This window comes from Aspergillus sclerotioniger, assembly GCF_003184525.1.
Source record: "Aspergillus sclerotioniger CBS 115572 chromosome Unknown BO94scaffold_36, whole genome shotgun sequence".
NCBI lineage: Eukaryota > Fungi > Ascomycota > Eurotiomycetes > Eurotiales > Aspergillaceae > Aspergillus > Aspergillus sclerotioniger.
This window is the reverse complement of record NW_020291026.1, coordinates 130,422-149,170: the sequence shown is the minus strand read 5'-3', so window position 1 is coordinate 149,170 and position 18,749 is coordinate 130,422. Positions and strand designations below refer to the sequence as shown.

Sequence of the window (18,749 nt, the reverse complement as noted above, 5' to 3'; positions counted from 1 at the left end):
AATATAATGTTTGATAGACTAACTCATGTCGTCTCGGAAAGATCTCACTATGTTGTTTGAGTGTATAATATGCCAGGATGATGGGACCGGGTCGATATGCTGCTGACTTTCTGGCTTTCTTCCTCTTTTCTCTGGGCAGCCCTCTGCTTTTGTCTTCGACCGTACATTGTTCTCTTTTGCAGCGATTCACAGCCTCCTTGTTGCTTCTTGCTTGCCGACTTTGGCTCCGGTCCTTTCTCTGTGTACATAATTCCTTTCGCCGTTCTCCTTTCACTTTCCATTTCCCTTTCTCCGTTTATATCCGCATGTCGTTTCAGCAGTTGCATTTTGTTACGGGGGAGGGTTCCAAGGCGCATGGCCGAGTGTGTCTTTCGGCGCGCAGGCGTGACGAAGGGGCGCAGGGGACCTTGTGATCTGGCTTTCATATATCTACACAGTATCTACTGGATTTCTGGATTTGTCTACATGAACCTGCCTTGCATTCGTTGTAGGTCCACGTGGCTATTAGTCGAACTGTATACAACCGGGGCCGCACGTGACCGGCACCTCCGCGGCGAATCTTTTGCCTCGCCGCCGCTCGTCGGTTCCCAAACTCCCCGTGCCTCGAGGTCGAGTCCTTCCCATCGTCTATCGCACGCCTAGGCATTGACGGCTGTCTCGCGGATGCGATTATCGGCCACCCGGGCCCTACGGTGGGCGACGCCCCTTGGTCCATCATGGAGTAGATGCTCCGCGGTGGCTCCCAAGGGTGCAGGTTTATCGAGAGATGTCCGCAGCTCAGCTCCGCGCCTCCCTACGCGCCGATACTTTTCGGGGTCCACCCCGGCTCAGTCTATCTTCGACGCCGATTCCACCATCTATGCGCTTTCTACCGCATCCGGCCGGGCTGCCATTGCCGTCGTGCGGGCGTCGGGTCCTGCCTGTGCGCAAGTATGCCATATCCACCATCGCGCTCCCAGACCTTAGCAGCTGATGTCCCTCTCCCTCTCAGATCTACAAATCGCTATGTCCCGAAGCACCGCTTCCCCGACCCCGCCTCGCAGCCGTCCGCACTCTGTATGATCCTTCCCAAAAGCCTTCTCTCAATAGTGTTCTCGACGCCGGCGCCCTCGTCCTATACTTCCCAGGTCCTAAGACCGTCACCGGCGAAGATGTCCTCGAGCTCCATCTCCATGGCGGACCAGCCATTATCAAATCTGTTCTGACCGCCATATCCCGCACGAACAACCCGGACTCCAAGGTCCGCTACGCTGAACCCGGTGAATTCACCCGTCGCGCTTTCATGAACAACCGGTTGGATCTCCCGCAGATCGAAGCGCTGGGCGATACATTATCCGCAGACACGGAGCAGCAGCGTCGGCTTGCCGTTCGGGGCGCGAGTGATGCTCTATCGAAACGGTACGAACAATGGCGACATCAGTTGCTCTATGCGCGCGGCGAGCTGGAGGCCTTGATCGACTTCTCGGAGGACCAACATTTCGATGAGTCTACCGAAGAACTGGTGTCCTCGGTTGCATCTCAGGTCAGGACATTGCGCGCGCAAATCGCCCTTCATATTGAGAACGCCTCGAAGGGAGAGCTGCTGCGCAACGGTATCAAGGTGGCCCTGTTGGGAGCGCCGAATGCGGGTAAAAGCTCACTTTTGAACCGTATCGTGGGTAGAGACGCTGCCATCGTCAGCACGGAGGAGGGCACCACGCGAGATATCGTCGATGTTGGGATCGACATCGGCGGTTGGTACTGCAAGCTCGGCGACATGGCAGGGATCCGCTCCGAGCCCAGCGATCCGACTGGACAGAAGAAGGTGGTGATTGGCGCCGTGGAGCAAGAGGGTATCCGGCGGGCGAAGGCTCGCGCATTAGACTCGGACGTAGCTATTGTGGTGGTTTCGGTGGAAGACGGAGGCGCACTGCCGTACCGCTTAGCTGTCGAGCCAGAGGTTGTCCTGGCAGCAAACGACTGTGCCCGGGCTGGCAAGTGCGTCGTGGTGGCCATCAACAAATGTGACCGGCTGCCAGCCGGCGATACACTGCGGCAGCTCACCGCAACAGTCGGCCAACTTTTCCCGGCTGTGCCAGATCAGCGCATCTTCGGCATCTCCTGCCTGGACGCCACCAACGGACTGATCAGACCCGGTCAATCCGATCCAGGCTACATCCAGCAGTTCTTACGGGGACTGATTACTACGTTCGAGGAGATTGTCTCCCCCACAGGGATCGACGGGGACGAGAACGGACAGTACGACCATTCATATTGGGAAGACTCTCTCGGTGTGACGCATCGCCAAAGCTCTAATCTACAACGCTGCTTGGAACACCTGGACGACTTCCTGGCCCAGGCGCAACCCGAAATACAATCCCAAACGCCTCTAACCCATGGTTCCCCCCATGATTACCTCGAAACAGATGTAGACATTGTCACCGCCGCGGAACATTTGCGCTCCTCCGCCGACACATTGGCAAAGATCACCGGCCGCGGTGAAAGTGGCGACGTGGAGGATGTGCTGGGCGTTGTGTTCGAGAAGTAAGTTATGCCCTGTGGTTGAAGACATTCCCGGTGCTGACTTGTGTAGATTCTGCGTGGGGAAATGATATTGCACGGTGAATGATGGCACCAATATCCAGATCATAGCTCGCCTCTCCCAGCATCTGCCCGCATGCGTATCCCCTCTCCCAACCCAACTCCAGCGTCACCCCCCCTCATAGCATGACAGGACAATGTTTGTTATACCCGCCACAATCCTGCAGGTCCGAGCAAGGTGGCGGAGCCGACAACAATATGGACGACGAATTCGACGACGTGGGCGCAGGCGCAGGCGCCGTAGTAGTCTCGGGAGCGTTGTATCCTCCTCGTCCCATGATGAACAGGATTATGCAACAGAACTGTATAGCATAGACTAGTATAGTGTAAGATAGCGAGAGATGTACGTATGTATATCCCAAAGGGGACCGAGCAAGATCGAAGAATACAGACAATCACTACCAACTTGGTATGGATTGTATGGATGTATCAACGATGTGTATGTAGTACTATACAGAGAGAACTGAATCACGACAACACCAGCACTCAACCTGATATATATAGTACCGGACTGACCTGACCTGAGGTAACGCAGGCCCTACAAACAACCGACGCTGACACCTCGACACCATCGCGAGAAAGAGACAAGGCACATCAAACCCAACGCGCCCCCCCAGTCCTACCCAGACAATCCCAGTAACTGAGTCATTTCAAAGCTTATCTCAGGCCCACGCTATCCCATCCCTCCCGCTACTGACGCCAGTAGACAGTAATTGAAGAACTAGATACTAAATATAATCTAGAATATATCATGAAAGAATACTCCGTAGTAGATGAATTATTGGATCATCATCTCTGGTTGGGTAAGGTAGGTCTAGATTTGCTTTTTTGCGCTTGGCTATGTTTAGCATGCGTGAGCCTATCTCTACCTATCTTGTATTATTTTCCTAAAGAGGGGAGGTAGTCAGCTGATCTGATCCGATAGCCAACGAAGTCACCAAGAAAGAGGCCTGGCATGGCATGGCATGGCCTGAGCTGAGGAATGGATGTAATGCCCCAGGCCAATAGGGCTGACTGGTTCCTGAGGGATTGTGTTGGCGTGCTGATATCGGGCCGAGTCATCGCCGAGTCATTGCCATTGTCATTTGTCATGTCATTATGTTGCAACTGGCTGACGAACTAACCAACCAATCAACCACCAAGTACCGAGTCATGTGCATGGGCTTACTAGGATGAGCCTGAGCGGTTGGACGTGAAAGTGAGACAATGTCTTTCAGTTTGAGGGGAAAAGTGACTCCGGGCACGTGGCGGGCATGCCATGCGATACTTGTTGCTATTTTTGGTGATGAGACAAAACTATTGCCAGGCTGGGCTCGTATACTGGATGCAAGGCGTCGATCTGACATGCCTCGCTAGACTACGATGCAAATTCATGCTGCAAGCTCAAGGATCACCCCCTCCCGCGCAGTGTAGACTGAGGATATAGATGACTCCGAGTCCCACTCTCGATCCCGGGCCTGACTGGGCTCTCCTGGATTGTCTGGGTGCGGTGGCCAAATTAAAGGCGGAGGGTTAAGGCCTGGCACACCTGTTAGAGAGACTGGGGAGTCTGTTGGACGCACTCGCGTCTCATCGGCCTGGGGAAATACAGTTTCCAAGAACGGGCTGCTCGGACCAGGGCCACCTGGTGCTTCATAGTAATGTCGCGCACGGGGCATGGCAATCTGTTCGCTCGCCGGGGCAAAGGCTCGTTCATTGGCCTCCAGGATCTGGGGAACGTCGTGGAATTCAGAGTCAATGCGATGAACACTGATGCTTCGGCGCATGTGTTCGGGCGTCTGAGATCGGCTAGCCGGGAGTCCTTGCTCCAAAGTCCCGGGGAGCTCCTGGGGACTGGCCACTGCCGTTGGAGGCGAGTCTATATGATGCAGAGCAGTCCAGGCTGGGGCGCTCTCGGCCAGTAGCGGCGAAGGGTGCTGCATCTGAACCAACAAGCTTTGCACTTCCCGTTTCCTTTCGACAGAGATATCCGCTGACGGCGCAAAGCCGATCCGCTCCACAGTCAGGCCCAGATCCGCATCCTCTTTGGCTAGACTGCAGGACATTAATAGTCGGAGCACATTGGGATGTCCATAATAAGCGGCATAGCGGTAGGGCTGCCATCCACGTTCGTCACGCTTGATGGCCGACGCTCCTCGCTGGAGGAGAAGAGTGACCACAGGCAGATGTCCTTCCATGGCGGCTAGGCACAATGGCGAATCCTCTTCCGATCGGATGCCGTAAGGCTGGCATACGGGCGACCCTCTATCCAGCAGGTTTTGAACGGCAGCTGCGTGTCCACACCGACAGGCTACACAAAGCGCTCGGTCTCCTGCGGCATCCCGTGCCTCCAGAGAGGCCCCCTTATCACATAGCAGGTTCAGCAGTCCCATCGAACCACGCACTGCCGCAAGGTGGACCGGTCTGCGCTGGTCCGCTCCGGCTTGGGCCTCAATGTTGGCGCCAGATATAAGCAATAGCCTCGTAACCTCAGAGCTATTGGCCATGCACGCATAGTGAAGGGGAGTGAGTCCCGACAGGCAGCGAGTTTCTAAAGGCATACCCTTACGAAGGAGCAGCTCCACTACCGCAAATTGTGATTTCATAACAGCAAGATGTAGGGCAGTTCGTCCTGCTATGTTGGTCTTGCCTAGTAGCTCTTTTCTCTGACTCAGGAGGTCAACAATCTCCGTGTGTCCATTGAAGGCAGCCCAGTGCAAGGCCGTCATAGCAGCATCGTCGACAGACCGGGCTGACGCTTTCCTCTTGAGCAGAAGCTGCGTGGTGAGAAGCTGACCCAGGGCAGCAGCACATATGAGTGGCGTCCTGCGGTCGCTTCCAGCCGCGTTGATGCTCGCCTTGTGATTCAGAAGCAGCTCGATGACGCCCAGATGCCCCCCCTCGCAGGCGTAATGCAGCGCCGCCATCATCGTCCCATCTTTGGCTTCTATGTCTGCACCATTTAGGATGAGGAGCTTGGTGATCACTATATCGCCCCACTTTGCTGCCAGATGTAGTGAGGTCGTCTGATTGTCAGCTCGCGCATTCACTTTGGCGTGGCATGCGAGCAGTAGATTTGTGGCTTCAGCTTGGCCGTGGTATGCTGCTACCCAGAGAGCAGTCTGGCCATTGGAATTTTGGGCCTCAATATCTAAGCTTTCGGGAAGAAGCAACTCAAGAACCTTGCAGTGGCCACGTGACGCAGCCAAGTGTAAGGCAGTGGACCCCGATTTGTCGGTGGCATCAGCTCTAGCGTTTCTTTGTAGCAGTAGATCAACCACTGCTTCGTTGCCACAATGCGAGGCCACCAGAAGGGCAGTCCTGCGGGAAGAGACGTGGCGGGCTTCAATGTCATGGCCATTTTCAAGGAGCCTTTCAACATCGGATCGCGTGCCCGCCTGGGCTGACTTGACAATTGGCGGAGCAGACGACCCGTCCGGCGATGTCAAGTCAATGCTAGTATTTGTGTTTACGTCTCTTTCATACAGCCGTCGCTCGGCCGGTCCTCGCAGGGGAACTCGCGCAGAAGCCTGTGCTCCGGACCAACTGGGTCGCCTGAGTTGTCGGATAATGGAGCGCATCTTCTCACGCCGTGACCCTGCGGAGCGATTTGACCAGGAGGAGCCAGTCGCGTCCGATTGCCATCGGCGGACCTGGGTCGGACTTTGCTGTAAATTAGTCGGTGCGAACGAGACACTCCTGCTGTGGCCCTGACTAGGGCCAATCGACGCAGAGGGATGCACTGGAGATATCACGTTTGATCCCGTCGGGCTTGAATTACTTGCTGCACTTCCATACCCTTCATCTGTAACCGGGCTGGGACCGCTGCGATTGACTGTACTCGGCATCGTAGATTTGGATTGCGATTGTCTGATCGCGCGCCGATAGGGAATGGAAGCCACTACAGCCCTATCGAAATCAAAGACAGTGTCCCCTGCGGCTGATGAGCGACGAGTCAAGCTCGTGCTATCCGTTCGTGAGGCTGCATAGCTGCTAGAGGACCGCAGGGTTGCTGTATCGCTGGCGACCCTGGCAATAATCCGGCGATTTTCCGCTCTTCGTAGTAGTTCGACCTGCTCGGTTGACGTCCGACTTATAGCTGATATTTAGCACGCAGTGATCTATCACGGCTGTTGAACGTGGATGCTCACCATAGACAGGCTTGAAGCAGGAGCTGCAACGCTTGGACCTGCGCTCGCAGTCTTTCCTGATGCTCGCGCATGCTATCTTCATTCCAGATGACCTTCACCCGAGTGCGAAATCCGACCCCATTACCATTCAGTGATGCACCCTTTGTCAGAGCCGAAACCTCATCGGAAAGGACCTCCATGACAGCGCGACAGCCGTCCAGAGCGACTTCGAGCCCGTCAACAAACTCAGGTTCGGCTAAGTCACGGACATTATAGCTCGCCCATTCATGTAGCTGGGTGATGGCGGATCGGATGATCGTCAGCTCGCCGATGAGCGATTGAATGGTAAGGTCTGCATGGCTGTATTTGCCATACAGCTGGGCCAGCCCTCCAGCGGTGTCTTTGATGAACTGAGCGATCTGAAACACGCCGGAAAGAAGGCCGATTGCGGAAACGGGATCCATGGGGAGGCTGGGATCATCGATAAGGCACCAGGCAACCCGACGGGCTCATTCCTTAAGGAAGGCAAATGATGAGGCAAGTGAGGAGAGTAAGGAAGAGGAAAAGCAGAAGCAGGAAACATGACGGCTGAAGGGCCTCAGCCCTCAGCCCTCCGCAGAGGTCCAGCTTAGCTTAGGCATCTGAGCTGGAGCGAATCATAGATGGCAGGCAGGCTGAGGCCGTGCAACTGCAGGCCAACGCGGCCGCGCCCGTGTCGAACTCTCGCTGGCGATCGTCATGGAAGCACCACGTGGGTTGAGGGGAAACCACGGGTCAAAGAAGAAAGCAAGCATGGTTAACAACTTAACTAATCGTATATTTTGCCCCATGACTGAAAGTAAATCTAATTTTGGACTCCCACCTATACATACAATCATCCCATGCATCTCGACCGAAAGAAACATCCACACAGCATCCCCAAAACGAAGACTGGAAGGCTAGGGTATCATAAGAATCAGTTGTCGACGGTCGCGCCTTTCATTTCCTACATCTCTCACGCTTCTCACGCTTCTCACGCTTCGATGGCGTTCTTGACCCATTTCTCCAGACCACCCTTGGCAATGATCTCCTGCACGTTTGGCGGCAGCTCGCCCACCTTGTGTGTCCACTTGGACCCGTTCTGTCCCTCCTGGACCTCAATCTGACTCCTCCGGACATCCCAAGTCAGAGTCCAGCCAGTTCGACGGGTAGGCTGCTTTTCGCCAAATTCCTCGCGCAGACGGCTGATCAGACGCGGAACCTCCAGACCCATCAGGGCGTTGTTGATGCTGTTGCGGGAGAAGATGTTGCCAAAGCTACCCGCCACGACGAGAGGGATTTTCTTCGCCAGAAGAGCAGTGGCTGCCTGCTCGCGGGAGCTACCACAGCCGAAGTTGAATCCACTAACAAGGATATCACCCTCCTTCGCGATCGAGGAGAACTGAGCATCGTAGTTGGACATGCACACCTCCGCCATCTTTTCCACGGTGACATTATCTTGATAGGTCCAGAAGCCCGGATAGATCCCATCTGTACTTAGATTGTCTGCATCACAGAACACAATCTCGCCAGAGACTCGTTCGGGGAATCCAGGGTACACTTCTGTCAGGCCGCCCTCCTCCTCGGCCGTTTCCTCCGGAGCAAAGCGCTTCTCTCCATCAGCGACAAGATCGTCAAGCTGACCGATCAGCTTCTCAAGGGCTTGTTCATTGGTAAGCATCCGGTCCTCCTCACGAATGCCATCGCCCTCGCCTCGGACAACCTCGGTCCAGCCCTCAGGGGTCTGGTACCAGCCAGGACCGCTAAGCTTTCCGCTGAGAGCACTCGCGGCAACAACCTCGGGACTACCCAAGTACGCCTTGGCTTCAGTACTTCCCATACGTCCCTTAAAGTTGCGGTTCGATGCACTGATGCCGACCTCGCCGGGCTCCAGCAGTCCTGTTCCGAGGCCGATGCAAGGCCCGCATCCTGCGGGGAGAGGCGTGGCTCCAGCTTCCAGGAGTGTCTGCCAGTCACCAGTCCCTTCCGCTGCGAGCTGCTCTGGGATGGATGCTGCAGCGATGTAGAACTTCACACCATGGGCAATTTTGGGGATTTTACCACCATCCTTCTCCGCGGCCTCCTTGAACACCTTAGCAGCAGCGGCGATATCCGAAGCCCTCGAGTTTGTGCAGGAGACCAGGTAGGCCTTGTTGACTTTGATATCCTGTGCTTCCAGCTCCTTAAGGGGCGTTGCCACTTTAACAGAGTTGGGTCCAGAGATGTATGGAGAAAGGGTTGAAAGGTCCAGGAAGAGCTCCTTAGCGTACTTTGCACCCTTATCCGCAGTGAGCGGGTTCTCAAACAGCTGCTCCACAAGCGGGTGAGTGAAATGATGAGGGGCCAGAGTCTTGAATGGCCCATCAGCGAGCCCCATGGCAGCAGTGGTGGCCTTGCCCTTAAGCCAACCCTTGAGGACACTGTCCATGGGAAACAGTCCTGACAGTGCACCCCATTCCGTCGTCATATTGGCAATAGTCAACCGATTATCCATAGATAGACTTCTCATGGTCTCCTCAGAGCCAGTGAACTCGATTGCGTGGTTCAGAACCTCGTCCTTGCCGAATAGACCGCACAGGGCAACGATCACATCCTTGCCAGTCACGCCCGGTGGCAGAACTCCAGTAAGGGTAACCTTGGCCACTGGAGGAATTTGCCACCACGTCTTACCTGTCGCCCAGATACTAGCTGCATCGGTTCTCACAATTGGAGTACCGACAACGCCAAGTGCACCATAGGTATTACTGTGACTGTCCGAGGCAACCACGAGTGTGCCAGGCCAAGCAAATCCTTCCTCCACCATGATCTGGTGACCAATTCCTCGTCCTGCCGGGTAGAACTCAACGCCATGCTGCTTCGCGAACTCCTCAATCTGGCGATACTTCTGAAGGTTCTTGTCCGATTTGTTCTGGACATCGTGGTCAAGAGTCATCACGATCTGTTTGGGATCATGCACTTTGGACGCACCGATCGACATGAACTTCAAGGCGACGGGCCAGGAGTTGTCATGGGTCATGATCCGATGGGGTGAAATGGTAACATAGTCGCCGGATTTGACGAACTTATCACTGGCCAAGCCTACCGAGTATTTTTGGACGATTTTTTCCGTCAGGGTCTGTGGAATGGCCCTGGAGGTCTGCAGGGAGGCAAAGATGGCAGCGGAGGCAGGGTCCTCCAGCTGTGACTGGAAGACACCAGTATCCTGGAAAAAGAGCCGGGTTGAGGCGAACGCTCGTCGTTGCGGAGTCACGGGGCAACGAAGGGAGACCCAGCGCCTAGGGCCGGAGGGCAACAGTCGCGACTGCATGTTGCTTGCTGAGAGGCGTGGGAGTATGAAGAAGACTGACTGCTAAGAAGAAAGAGAAGAAAGCGAATTGGATTTATGACTCGAACTTAGTAAAGTTACCGAGAAATAATGTCTGCCTCCTAATTGGTCGATCGCTGGAACCGCTCCGCGGACAGACCGTGATTGCCGTGCCAAGTCCTCCGCTATCGGAGGGTTCGTTTCCGGGGTATGAGTCTATGGCTACTATCTATAATCTATAGTACATTGCATCTCGCCTTTCTCTTTTACAACTTCCATACGGCCCAATTCTTTAGGTCCAATTCTTTTAGAATCCCCCGAAGTGGACCCTGCAGTTCCATCCCCTGAGCCCAGAGCTTTGGTCCTGCCATGTAGCTAATGAAGCCCTCTGGTCCAGAGACCAGAATGAGGTTGTGTTTCCCTTTACCCGGCTCCTTGGAAGACAGCGCACTGCTGGTAGAGTCCAAAATGGACTGCTTCCCGATGCTGGTGCCTTCCTCATCGACAAAGTAATCCACGCTCACCTGTCCAGGATATTGCGATTGAAGAGCCTCCAATTCCCGGACAATCAACGAAGTGTCAGCAGCCTTCGGTGGATAAATGGGAGTGTGTTTGTCCTTCAAAGATGTGGAAAAGCCGGAGAGCCATGACCTTTGGGGCGCCGCTGTAGTTGTAGTTGTCTCACTCACACCGCCAACGCAGTCTTCCCTTCTTCTGTTGGCCCAAAGGATATGTATTTTGGGCTTGTGGGTCGGACTTGTGCGGCGAAGAAGCGTATGTCCGGCTTGCAATGCAGGGGCAATCCCTGTGCCCCCGGCGATGAACAAGATCTGCCGTGTATCCGAAGGAATCTCACATTCAATTCGTGGGCCACGTACTTCAATAGGTGCACCGATATCCAGGCTATGCAGGTAGCGGGAGACCTCACCGAAGGGGTCTTTCCGGATGAAAAAGCGCAGACACTCATCGTCTTCTTCCCCCGACGAGGTGGATGGCAGAGGTGTGTAGTCTCTTCCGATCTGCAGCTGTGGCTGCTTAAACATCACGCTCCAGACACCCGTCTTCCATGCCCCTTCGTAGACTGCATTGTTGCTTCCATCCTCCTTTGGCGGCTGAAGAATGAAAAAGCTCCCGGTTGATGAGACTGGCTCGCGGGACACTAGATAGTATGGGGTGAATTTGACCGGATTCAGGGTCGATGAGTCGGGACCCTGTTGCGACCTGACGAGTGCGCCAATTCCTGCCGCAGCGGCCGTTATGAAGGCAAGTCGCAGCCATCGCTGCTGCTTTGGCGACGGAGTAGAGGGAGAAGATGAAGGAGGGGGTGAAGGGGAAGGCGATGCGTGGGAAGCAAAGCGCCTCGGGGGTCGTATCACGAGCCTCGCGGCTGTGGACGGCACATTGAACCGGAGCAGACCCTGAGGGGAACCGCGGGGCTTCATGGGGGGGAAGAGCGGAAATTTGAACCTGGATGGGGAAGTGGCCATGACACTATAAAAAGCAGGAGCGACCGGGAGATCCCAAGGCGCTAGGCCCGATCGGGTCCCGGACGCAGGGAGTCGCATTTCCTGTCGGCGTCTTTGTCCCTCCATTGTTTCTTCATTTTTCATTTCTTCTCCCTCTTCAGTTGCTGTTTCTGGTTTCTGGTTGCTGTCTCTTTCTCTCCTGCTGGCCCTCCGCGAAGTTACTGAGGGGAGGAAGGATTGCTCCGTTCACTTCTCGCTTCAGAATAACCTCCCCAGTGGTATGGAAGACGTCCCCGTACCCCGTTCTTAACAGCCCGCCTTCGTCCTCGCAGCTCCCGACCTCCTCTGGACGGTATGTCCCATATAACCTTCTCGAACTCTGAGTCCAGGTCGGGCAACTATCATGCTCCTCGGGATTCCCTAGAATTGGCGTCGTTGGCATCCTCGCCCGACTCCGCTCCCAGATCCTCCCGCTTCTCCTCACCTTCGGGCATCTCATCGTCGCGCAAGCTTTCCCTCGAAGATGAAGACCCTCTCACCGGCTCTCACTCACAGACGCAAATGACCTCGGGCCGACCCCGCTCGGCCCGCTCCTACTCGATATCCTCTGCGTTCGACTTCGGGGCGACACTGTTTCCCTTGTCGCAGACGACCGGTGGTTATGCACCTTTGGGCGTCTCGTCTGCGGATCGAGAGGCCGGGGTCGCCGACGGGTCTTTAGAAAGGAACAAGACATTGACGTATCTCAATGGTCTGTCTCTGGTTATTGGGCTGGTGATCGGCTCGGGTATCTTTTCATCTCCCAGCCAGGTCAATGCCAATGCGGGGTCGCCTGGTGCGTCGCTGATTGCGTGGGTGGTTGCTGGCTTACTGGCATGGACGGGGGCAGCCAGCTACGCGGAGCTAGGAGGGGCAATTCCTCTAAATGGTGGCTCCCAGGTATACCTCTCCAAGATCTTCGGGGAGTTGGCGGGCTTCTTGTTCACGTGGTGCGCAGTCCTCGTCTTGAAGCCGGGCAGTGCTGCCATCATCGCCATCATTTTCGGGGAGTACGTCGTTAGGGCCGTAGTGGGTGCCGACGTGGAGACCATCAATCCCTGGATTAACAAAGCCGTTGCTTTCGGCGGAATATTCGTTGTGACGCTGTTGAATTGTATCTCGACGAGAGTGGCTGCGCGCATCGGTGACCTCTTCATGTTCTTCAAGTTTGTTGCGTTGCTCGGCGTCGCAATTATCGGCATCATTGTGGCAGTCACAGGTCACTCCTCAAATGGAAGTGCCAACAAAGAATGGAAGGCCGGGTGGTTTGAGGGTACAAACCTCGACGTATCAGCATGGGCTGTAGCCCTGTACGCAGGCCTTTGGGCCTTTGACGGTTGGGACAATGTGTGTTCTTTAACCCCCCTATATCCCATCATGCTTTGACTAACGCCACATAGACAAATTACGTGACTGGCGAATTTAAGAACCCCAACCGCGATCTCCCACGGGTGATCCACACAGCCATGCCAGTGGTCATCCTCTGCTATCTCCTCGCCAACGTCTCCTACATCCTTGTTCTACCCCATAGCACCATCGAAGCGAGTAACACAATCGCCGTCCAATTCGGTGACAAGGTGTTTGGCTCCGTCGGAGCCCTAGTCTTCGCGCTGGTGGTATCTGCAAGCTGCTTCGGCGCTTTGAACGCAACGACCTTCACCAGTGGGCGCTTAGTCTATGCAGCAGGCAAAGAAGGCTACCTGCCGTCTATTTTCGGCAATCTATGGACTCGGAACACATTGGCCAATCGATTGCAGCGCCGCTCCTGGGTGAGCAAGTCGCTCTCACGGCTATGCGGAGACGGCACACGGATCGGCTTCACCCCCATCAACGCCATGGCCCTAAACAGCGGTCTCACTATAGTCTATGTCATTGTTGGTGAATTCAAGACTCTCGTCACCTTTTACGGCGTAGCCGGATACATTTTCTACTTTGTCACGGTGCTTGGCCTGATTATTCTCCGCGTGCGGGAACCCTACCTACATCGCCCCTACAAAACTTGGATTTCGACCCCCATCATCTTCTGCTGCGTGAGCCTTTTCCTTCTCAGCCGGGCCATTATCGCCGAACCGCTGCAGACATTGATTGTCGTCGCCTTTATCGTGGCCGGTGTCCCCGTTTACTACTGGCGCATTTACAAACGCGACGGGCAAAAGGCGTTTCCCAACTGGAAGTTCTGGCAGCGCCGGTGAATTTACGACCCCCCACACTTGGTAAAGTAGTTACGATATGACCATACTAGCTTTTAATCTTTTCCCCATATTCCTCTCTTCTTCCTTGTTTTGGAGTGGCTTGTTTTCTTCGTCTCCTCCTCTCCATATTACCTATTTACCCATCCATCCTGTTGTTTCTTCATCTTTCTATTAAACTATTCTATATATCGGTCGTCTCCCATGGAATGATACCCATTCGCATATTATTATCCGGGTGCATGATGGAATTGCCGGGTCGGGTCGGGTTTTGGAGCATTTCTTTTCAGTTTTTCATGATGCATAATATCTATCAGACATGATCAACGAGGCGGTGGGTGGGGGTCTCAGTCTCCTTGTTGTTCCTTTTCTCTATCTTATTTGGGACACACATAGACTCAAGTCTTTTTTCTTGGCCATGTCATGTGTGTGTGTGTGTGTATTACATAGAGATCGAGTGGGAACGGACCCGGTTGCATGGCTATGGCTATCTATGTCGCTAATTCAACTCTCGGGGAAACAACTATGTACAATAATACATTATGGGCCTCCGATAATGTGCTTGCTCGCGCGTCGGATCGTTACTCCGGGGCGGTGCTGGATCAATGAGAGCTGGCTATTGACTGACACCCAGCCCGTCCCATCCGTCTGCCTGCAAAAGCACGGCTGGCGGAGAGCCTGTCTCACCCTCGGCAAAGAAACGCAGTCCAGAGCAGCGGGCCTGGTCAGGTAAAATATAGATCCGAGTAGAGATGACGGTCCGCTCATTCACGAAGACTTCCAGCACGCTTGTGTCCCAGAACGCATGGATACGTAGTGTCTCCTCCCCCTGCTCTCCTGACAGGGTCTCGAAGGTGAATAGTGTATGCGGAGCGGACTCGGGGTCGTGGTTGATGCGGGAGTCGTGGGGCGGAGGCCGTTGGATGGTAAAGGTTTCACTAGATGGTTCCCAAAAGAGGATGGTGCGGTGCTGCGCGTCTGAATGGGCCAGGGAAATGGAGAGTCAGTGGTTGGGAAACCTAGGATGCTAGCGTGGAAGACAGGGACATACTACCGCCATGTTGGATTTCAAGCCCCACTGCACTGCACTGCGTACTGACGGAAAACTCGGCGTGGACTTCCCATCTCGATGTCATCAGAGAAAGATGGGTGTCGAATGGAGAGGTGTAGTCACCGTGTTTTTCTAAAGTGAGACTATCAACATGAATTCTGTTTTTCTCGTTCCGAAGGCCCTCGAGCCGTGGATCCGGCCGAATGCCCAGTGTTCGAACGGTAGAGGTATGCTTTGTCTCTCTTTGAGTCTCTATGGAGGTGATGGCACTCAGCTCAGAATGCCGAGCTCGCCTTACATGGTGCAGAGTTGTCAACTTTGCTACCCGGGGGATAGACAATATGCCGCTCCAGTCTTGTTGGTGTCGAAGATCATCCGGTAGGTCTTCTTCTGTAATCCAGCAATAGACGATATGCTGAGCTGTGATGGGATCCCAGAAGCTATTCGCCGCATAACAGCACCCGTGATCAAAGATCCCCGAAAACGCATAGGTCGATAGAGCATCGGTGGCGCTGTGTTGTTGAGCTCTAGAGCAGGGCTTGATGGACATCCACAGCTGTGCCCGAGGTATTCTTTTTCCATATTTTCCCGATACCAAGCATCCCTCGGCCCCCATTAGTATGAAATATCTGGTGGTACTCTCATCATCTGTCATGGGTACCCAGTTAACGACCTCCCAGTTGACCTCAAGATCGCCAGACCATCGAGATGGTCGGAAATTAAGCCCAACGTGGACCAGCGGTCCCAAGTACGTCCATTGGCGTAGGTCGTGGGGATTTATCGAGTATGCGAATGCTGTCGGGGTCTTTCCGGTGATACCCCCCGAGATGAACCCGCAGAGATCAGAGGCCCCAGGTTGTTCGGGCATGATTTGCCAACGGCCAATAAACGGATCTCTCCAGCCTGTTACCGTGAGGGTTGTAGGAGGGCGTAGTAGAACGGGGTTGCAATCAAGGCGCTGCCATGTCTTGCCCTGGTCCTGTGAAGTGGCCAGACTAACCGACTCAGATCCAGGCACATATGGCAGCGTATAGTGGATCAGGAGATGCCCCACGGATGTGTATACAACAGTGAGGGCATTTGGAGCCCCATTCACAGCCGTTGGCTGGAGACACCCTGTAAACACGCCACAGCGATCGTACTCGGTGCTGGGCTCCAGGCACGGCTCTGGAAATATCTTCCAGGTCAGCAGATCCGTAGAAACACAACATCCCCACGAGATATTTCCCCAATCGTTGCCTTTCGGGTTCCATTGAAACGACAGGTGGTAGAGACCAGTTGCAGAATCATATCCTAGACCGCACGGGTCATTCAGCCACCCGCGGGGGGCGGTGATATGGTAAGATGGGCGCCATTGCTGGGCATCATCCGAGTGGGGAACTTTCTGATCCATCAGATCGGATAGATATTACATTCGAACTGGGAGAACGGTTTCCAGAGACACTGCCAGGGTCAACATTGTACAGGCCCTCCTACCTCCAAAGCCTGCTCCGCAAAGAGCAGCGCTCACCTGGTTCCTTCGGCTAAATACTAGATCGTTATCGACCCCGACTGAGAAGATCAAGGTCCGGAATAAAGCCGCGATGGCTGCAGTATGGGCGAGATGCAATTCATTGACGCCACAGTCCAACGCGTTGGGAGCTACCTAGATAGCTGTGTCTCGTCGAATTCCGGAGGTTCTTCGGGGAAATCCCCAGACTCAGCAATGCACCTCAAATCCAGACTGATTGATGATCAGCAACCATGATGCAAAACATCTCGATCCACTAGTGACTATCTAGTAAGTAGTAGTAAGTATATAGATACTCAACGGGGCCATCCGTCCCAACACTGCAGCATTCCGCATCATATGTAGTAGATAGCGATCCTGTTATTGAACTTCAGCCAAGGGAGGATGGCTGAGAGAGGATCCACTAGCGTGGCGAGTGGAGCCATGCGAGAGAAACACCGCCAGTGAGTGAGTGCAGTTGCCCGGCTGGCTTGCCTGCATTATTCATGATCCACGATGATTGCTAATATAAGAAATTAAAAATAGACCTCCCATGGGTCTCCGTTGGTGAAGTTTCTGGGGTTAAGCTGGGGTACTCCCCTGTGCTCGTCTTCTACACCAGTTCACCTGGCCCATAGAGCTCTCCTGATGGGTTGCCAAACAACACAAGACAGTCAATGCAGTCAATGAAGTGCACAATTGGTTGGCCTTGCTCTCGCATGCACGAGGTCAGTCGGAATGGCCGATGAATTGGATAGCCATCCCTTTGATCTCGGAAAAGACGTCAGTCAGGCACACCATGTCGATTTCGCTGCAGAGAGCAGTAGATCGCCACAGGAACGAACAACCAATGCCTTCCTACTCCTCACTTGCACGGCTTTTGGCGCAGCCTCGTTAGTATTTGGTTTTGATGACAAGATCATTTCGCCGGTGGCTGCATTGGGTTCATTCGTAAGTGTGCAAGTTACATTGCGGAAGTGATCATTGAGCTGACGACATGCCCAGGTCGATAGGTATCAAGGCCCCGAGCCAGTAACGGGCAACCTTGTCTTGACAGCACGCAATCAAAATCTTGTGTTTTCCGTTCCTTTGCTCGGCTCAATCCTAGGAGGGTTGACAGCCTCTCCTCTAAATGCCGGCTTGGGCCGTAAACGCCCCTTGTTGATCGCGTATATTATTTCCATTGGCGGCGGGTTGCTCCAGGTGCTGGCCCCAAATCTGGGAGCCTTTGTATCGGGTCGTTTCATCAACGGAATTGCTATGGGAATTGCCAATACCACGGCTCCCCTGTATCTTTCAGAGGTGCGAATGCTGGTGCTTCCAGAGCCTTAGAAACCCCGCTTACTCCCTGTATGACAGATTGTACCTGCCTCCCTGAGAGGAAGGAGCGTATCGTTGTTCAATATCTTAAACCTGGTTGCTGGTGTCTTGGGTGCCGTTGTGGTGTTGTGCACGCACAAATTACAAGGCAGGAGTTCGTACATGATACCATTGGCCGTGCAGTGTGCTTTGCCTGCTCTCCTACTTATTTCGACATTGCCTTTGCCCGAGAGTCCGCAATGGCTCGTTTCGAAAGGCAGGGTGGATCAGGCTCGTAGCAACCTGCGGAGACTGCACCACTGCAGTGAACAACGGGTTGATAATGAGATCCGAAACATGGAACGCTCCGAAGAGGGTTCGAAAACCAATGCACCCTTTTGGGATATCTTCTCCAGGAAACACCTGCAGCGCACCGTGATCGCCGGTTCTTTCTATTCCTTGAACCAAATCTCCGGCATCATTCTCTCGACAACCTACAGCACTGTTTTTCTCTCCGAGATTGGCATCGGAGATCCTTTCTCGTTAACCGTCATAGCCTCCTGTTGCACTCTTGCAGGTACGATCGCTGCCCCCTTGGTGCTTGACCGGGCGGGTCGTCGCCCTACTGCATTGGTGGGCATGGGTATCCTGTTCATCATCGACGCGATGGCTGGGGGCCTGGCGTTTAATAGGGGAGACCGTCGTTCCGCCATGGCAATTGCGGCCTTGTCCTTCATTTTCAACTTCTTCTGGGCTTCCTCGTTTTCCCCATTGTCAACCCTTCTGCCTTCGGAAATGGCCACCCCCAAGCTTCGCCACCACACCATGGCTTATACCATCGCCTGTGCTCAAACAACGGCAGTTATCACCACTCTAGTGGTGCCCCAGCTGACAGCGGCTGATGCGGCAAATTTAGGCCCAAAGACATACGTTGTATTTGCCGGTTGCATGGGCTGCATTCTGATATTCGCATACCTTTCCATCCCTGAAACCAAAGGTCGAACCTTTGTGGAAATCGACGCAATGTATGATGCCAAGATTCCTGCCCGGAAATGGAGACAGCATTGGTCTTCGCTCGAGAAGACGATGGATTCAGGTTCCTAAGTTCCCAGATTAACCCGCTAAGTCTATGGACCGGTGTGTTATAGTCCCTGCTGTCAGTATTGCGTATGATATGGGGTTGGTTGAAGAGGTTTTAATGGCGA

At 54.2% G+C, this 18,749-nt stretch overlaps 6 protein-coding genes across 6 annotated transcripts; 3 read left to right on the top strand and 3 right to left on the bottom strand.

The window, feature by feature from the left end:
• Nucleotides 1-663: 663 nt before the first annotated feature.
• Nucleotides 664-2,616, top strand: BO94DRAFT_608629 (tRNA modification GTPase; the record flags this gene model as incomplete). The annotated part of the gene is made up of 2 exons (XM_025616564.1): nt 664-930; nt 992-2,616. 2 exons carry the CDS (start codon nt 664-666, stop codon nt 2,525-2,527), a joined length of 1,803 nt encoding a protein of 600 aa, XP_025462932.1. The 3' UTR covers nt 2,528-2,616.
• A 4,874-nt stretch (nt 2,617-7,490) lies between these two features.
• lysF (homoaconitase LysF) lies at nt 7,491-10,068 on the bottom strand. The gene has a single exon (XM_025606474.1). It carries the CDS (start codon nt 10,012-10,014, stop codon nt 7,702-7,704), a length of 2,313 nt encoding a protein of 770 aa, XP_025462931.1. The 5' UTR covers nt 10,015-10,068; the 3' UTR covers nt 7,491-7,701.
• A 209-nt stretch (nt 10,069-10,277) lies between these two features.
• Nucleotides 10,278-11,453, bottom strand: BO94DRAFT_476496 (cytochrome b5 reductase family protein; the record flags this gene model as incomplete). Its single annotated transcript, XM_025608605.1, has 1 exon — nt 10,278-11,453. The coding sequence occupies one exon, from the start codon at nt 11,451-11,453 to the stop codon at nt 10,278-10,280; it is 1,176 nt and encodes a 391-aa protein (XP_025462930.1).
• A 378-nt stretch (nt 11,454-11,831) lies between these two features.
• BO94DRAFT_589944 (putative amino acid transporter) lies at nt 11,832-13,708 on the top strand (the record flags this gene model as incomplete). The annotated part of the gene is made up of 2 exons (XM_025615984.1): nt 11,832-12,863; nt 12,917-13,708. 2 exons carry the CDS (start codon nt 11,832-11,834, stop codon nt 13,706-13,708), a joined length of 1,824 nt encoding a protein of 607 aa, XP_025462929.1.
• Nucleotides 13,709-14,202: 494 nt separating this feature from the next.
• Nucleotides 14,203-16,577, bottom strand: BO94DRAFT_578724 (glycoside hydrolase family 32 protein). The gene is made up of 3 exons (XM_025615225.1): nt 16,267-16,577; nt 14,757-16,199; nt 14,203-14,683 (listed from the first exon to the last, which is right to left on the bottom strand). The coding sequence occupies exons 2-3, from the start codon at nt 16,147-16,149 to the stop codon at nt 14,322-14,324; spliced, it is 1,755 nt and encodes a 584-aa protein (XP_025462928.1). The 5' UTR covers nt 16,150-16,199; nt 16,267-16,577; the 3' UTR covers nt 14,203-14,321.
• A 406-nt stretch (nt 16,578-16,983) lies between these two features.
• BO94DRAFT_476520 (general substrate transporter) lies at nt 16,984-18,648 on the top strand (the record flags this gene model as incomplete). The annotated part of the gene is made up of 3 exons (XM_025608606.1): nt 16,984-17,196; nt 17,251-17,547; nt 17,605-18,648. The coding sequence occupies 3 exons, from the start codon at nt 16,984-16,986 to the stop codon at nt 18,646-18,648; spliced, it is 1,554 nt and encodes a 517-aa protein (XP_025462927.1).
• Nucleotides 18,649-18,749: the final 101 nt, after the last annotated feature.

What these genes read in the sequence shown, in the direction of transcription:
- lysF (XM_025606474.1), bottom strand. Translation starts at nt 10,014, where the DNA reads ATGCAGTCGCGACTGTTGCCCTCCGGCCCTAGGCGCTGGGTCTCCCTT.
- BO94DRAFT_578724 (XM_025615225.1), bottom strand. Translation starts at nt 16,149, where the DNA reads ATGGATCAGAAAGTTCCCCACTCGGATGATGCCCAGCAATGGCGCCCA. An exon ending in TGAAATCCAACATGGCGGTA is followed by an intron (nt 14,684 to 14,756) that starts GTATGTCCCTGT and finishes TGGCCCATTCAG; the next exon opens with ACGCGCAGCACCGCACCATC.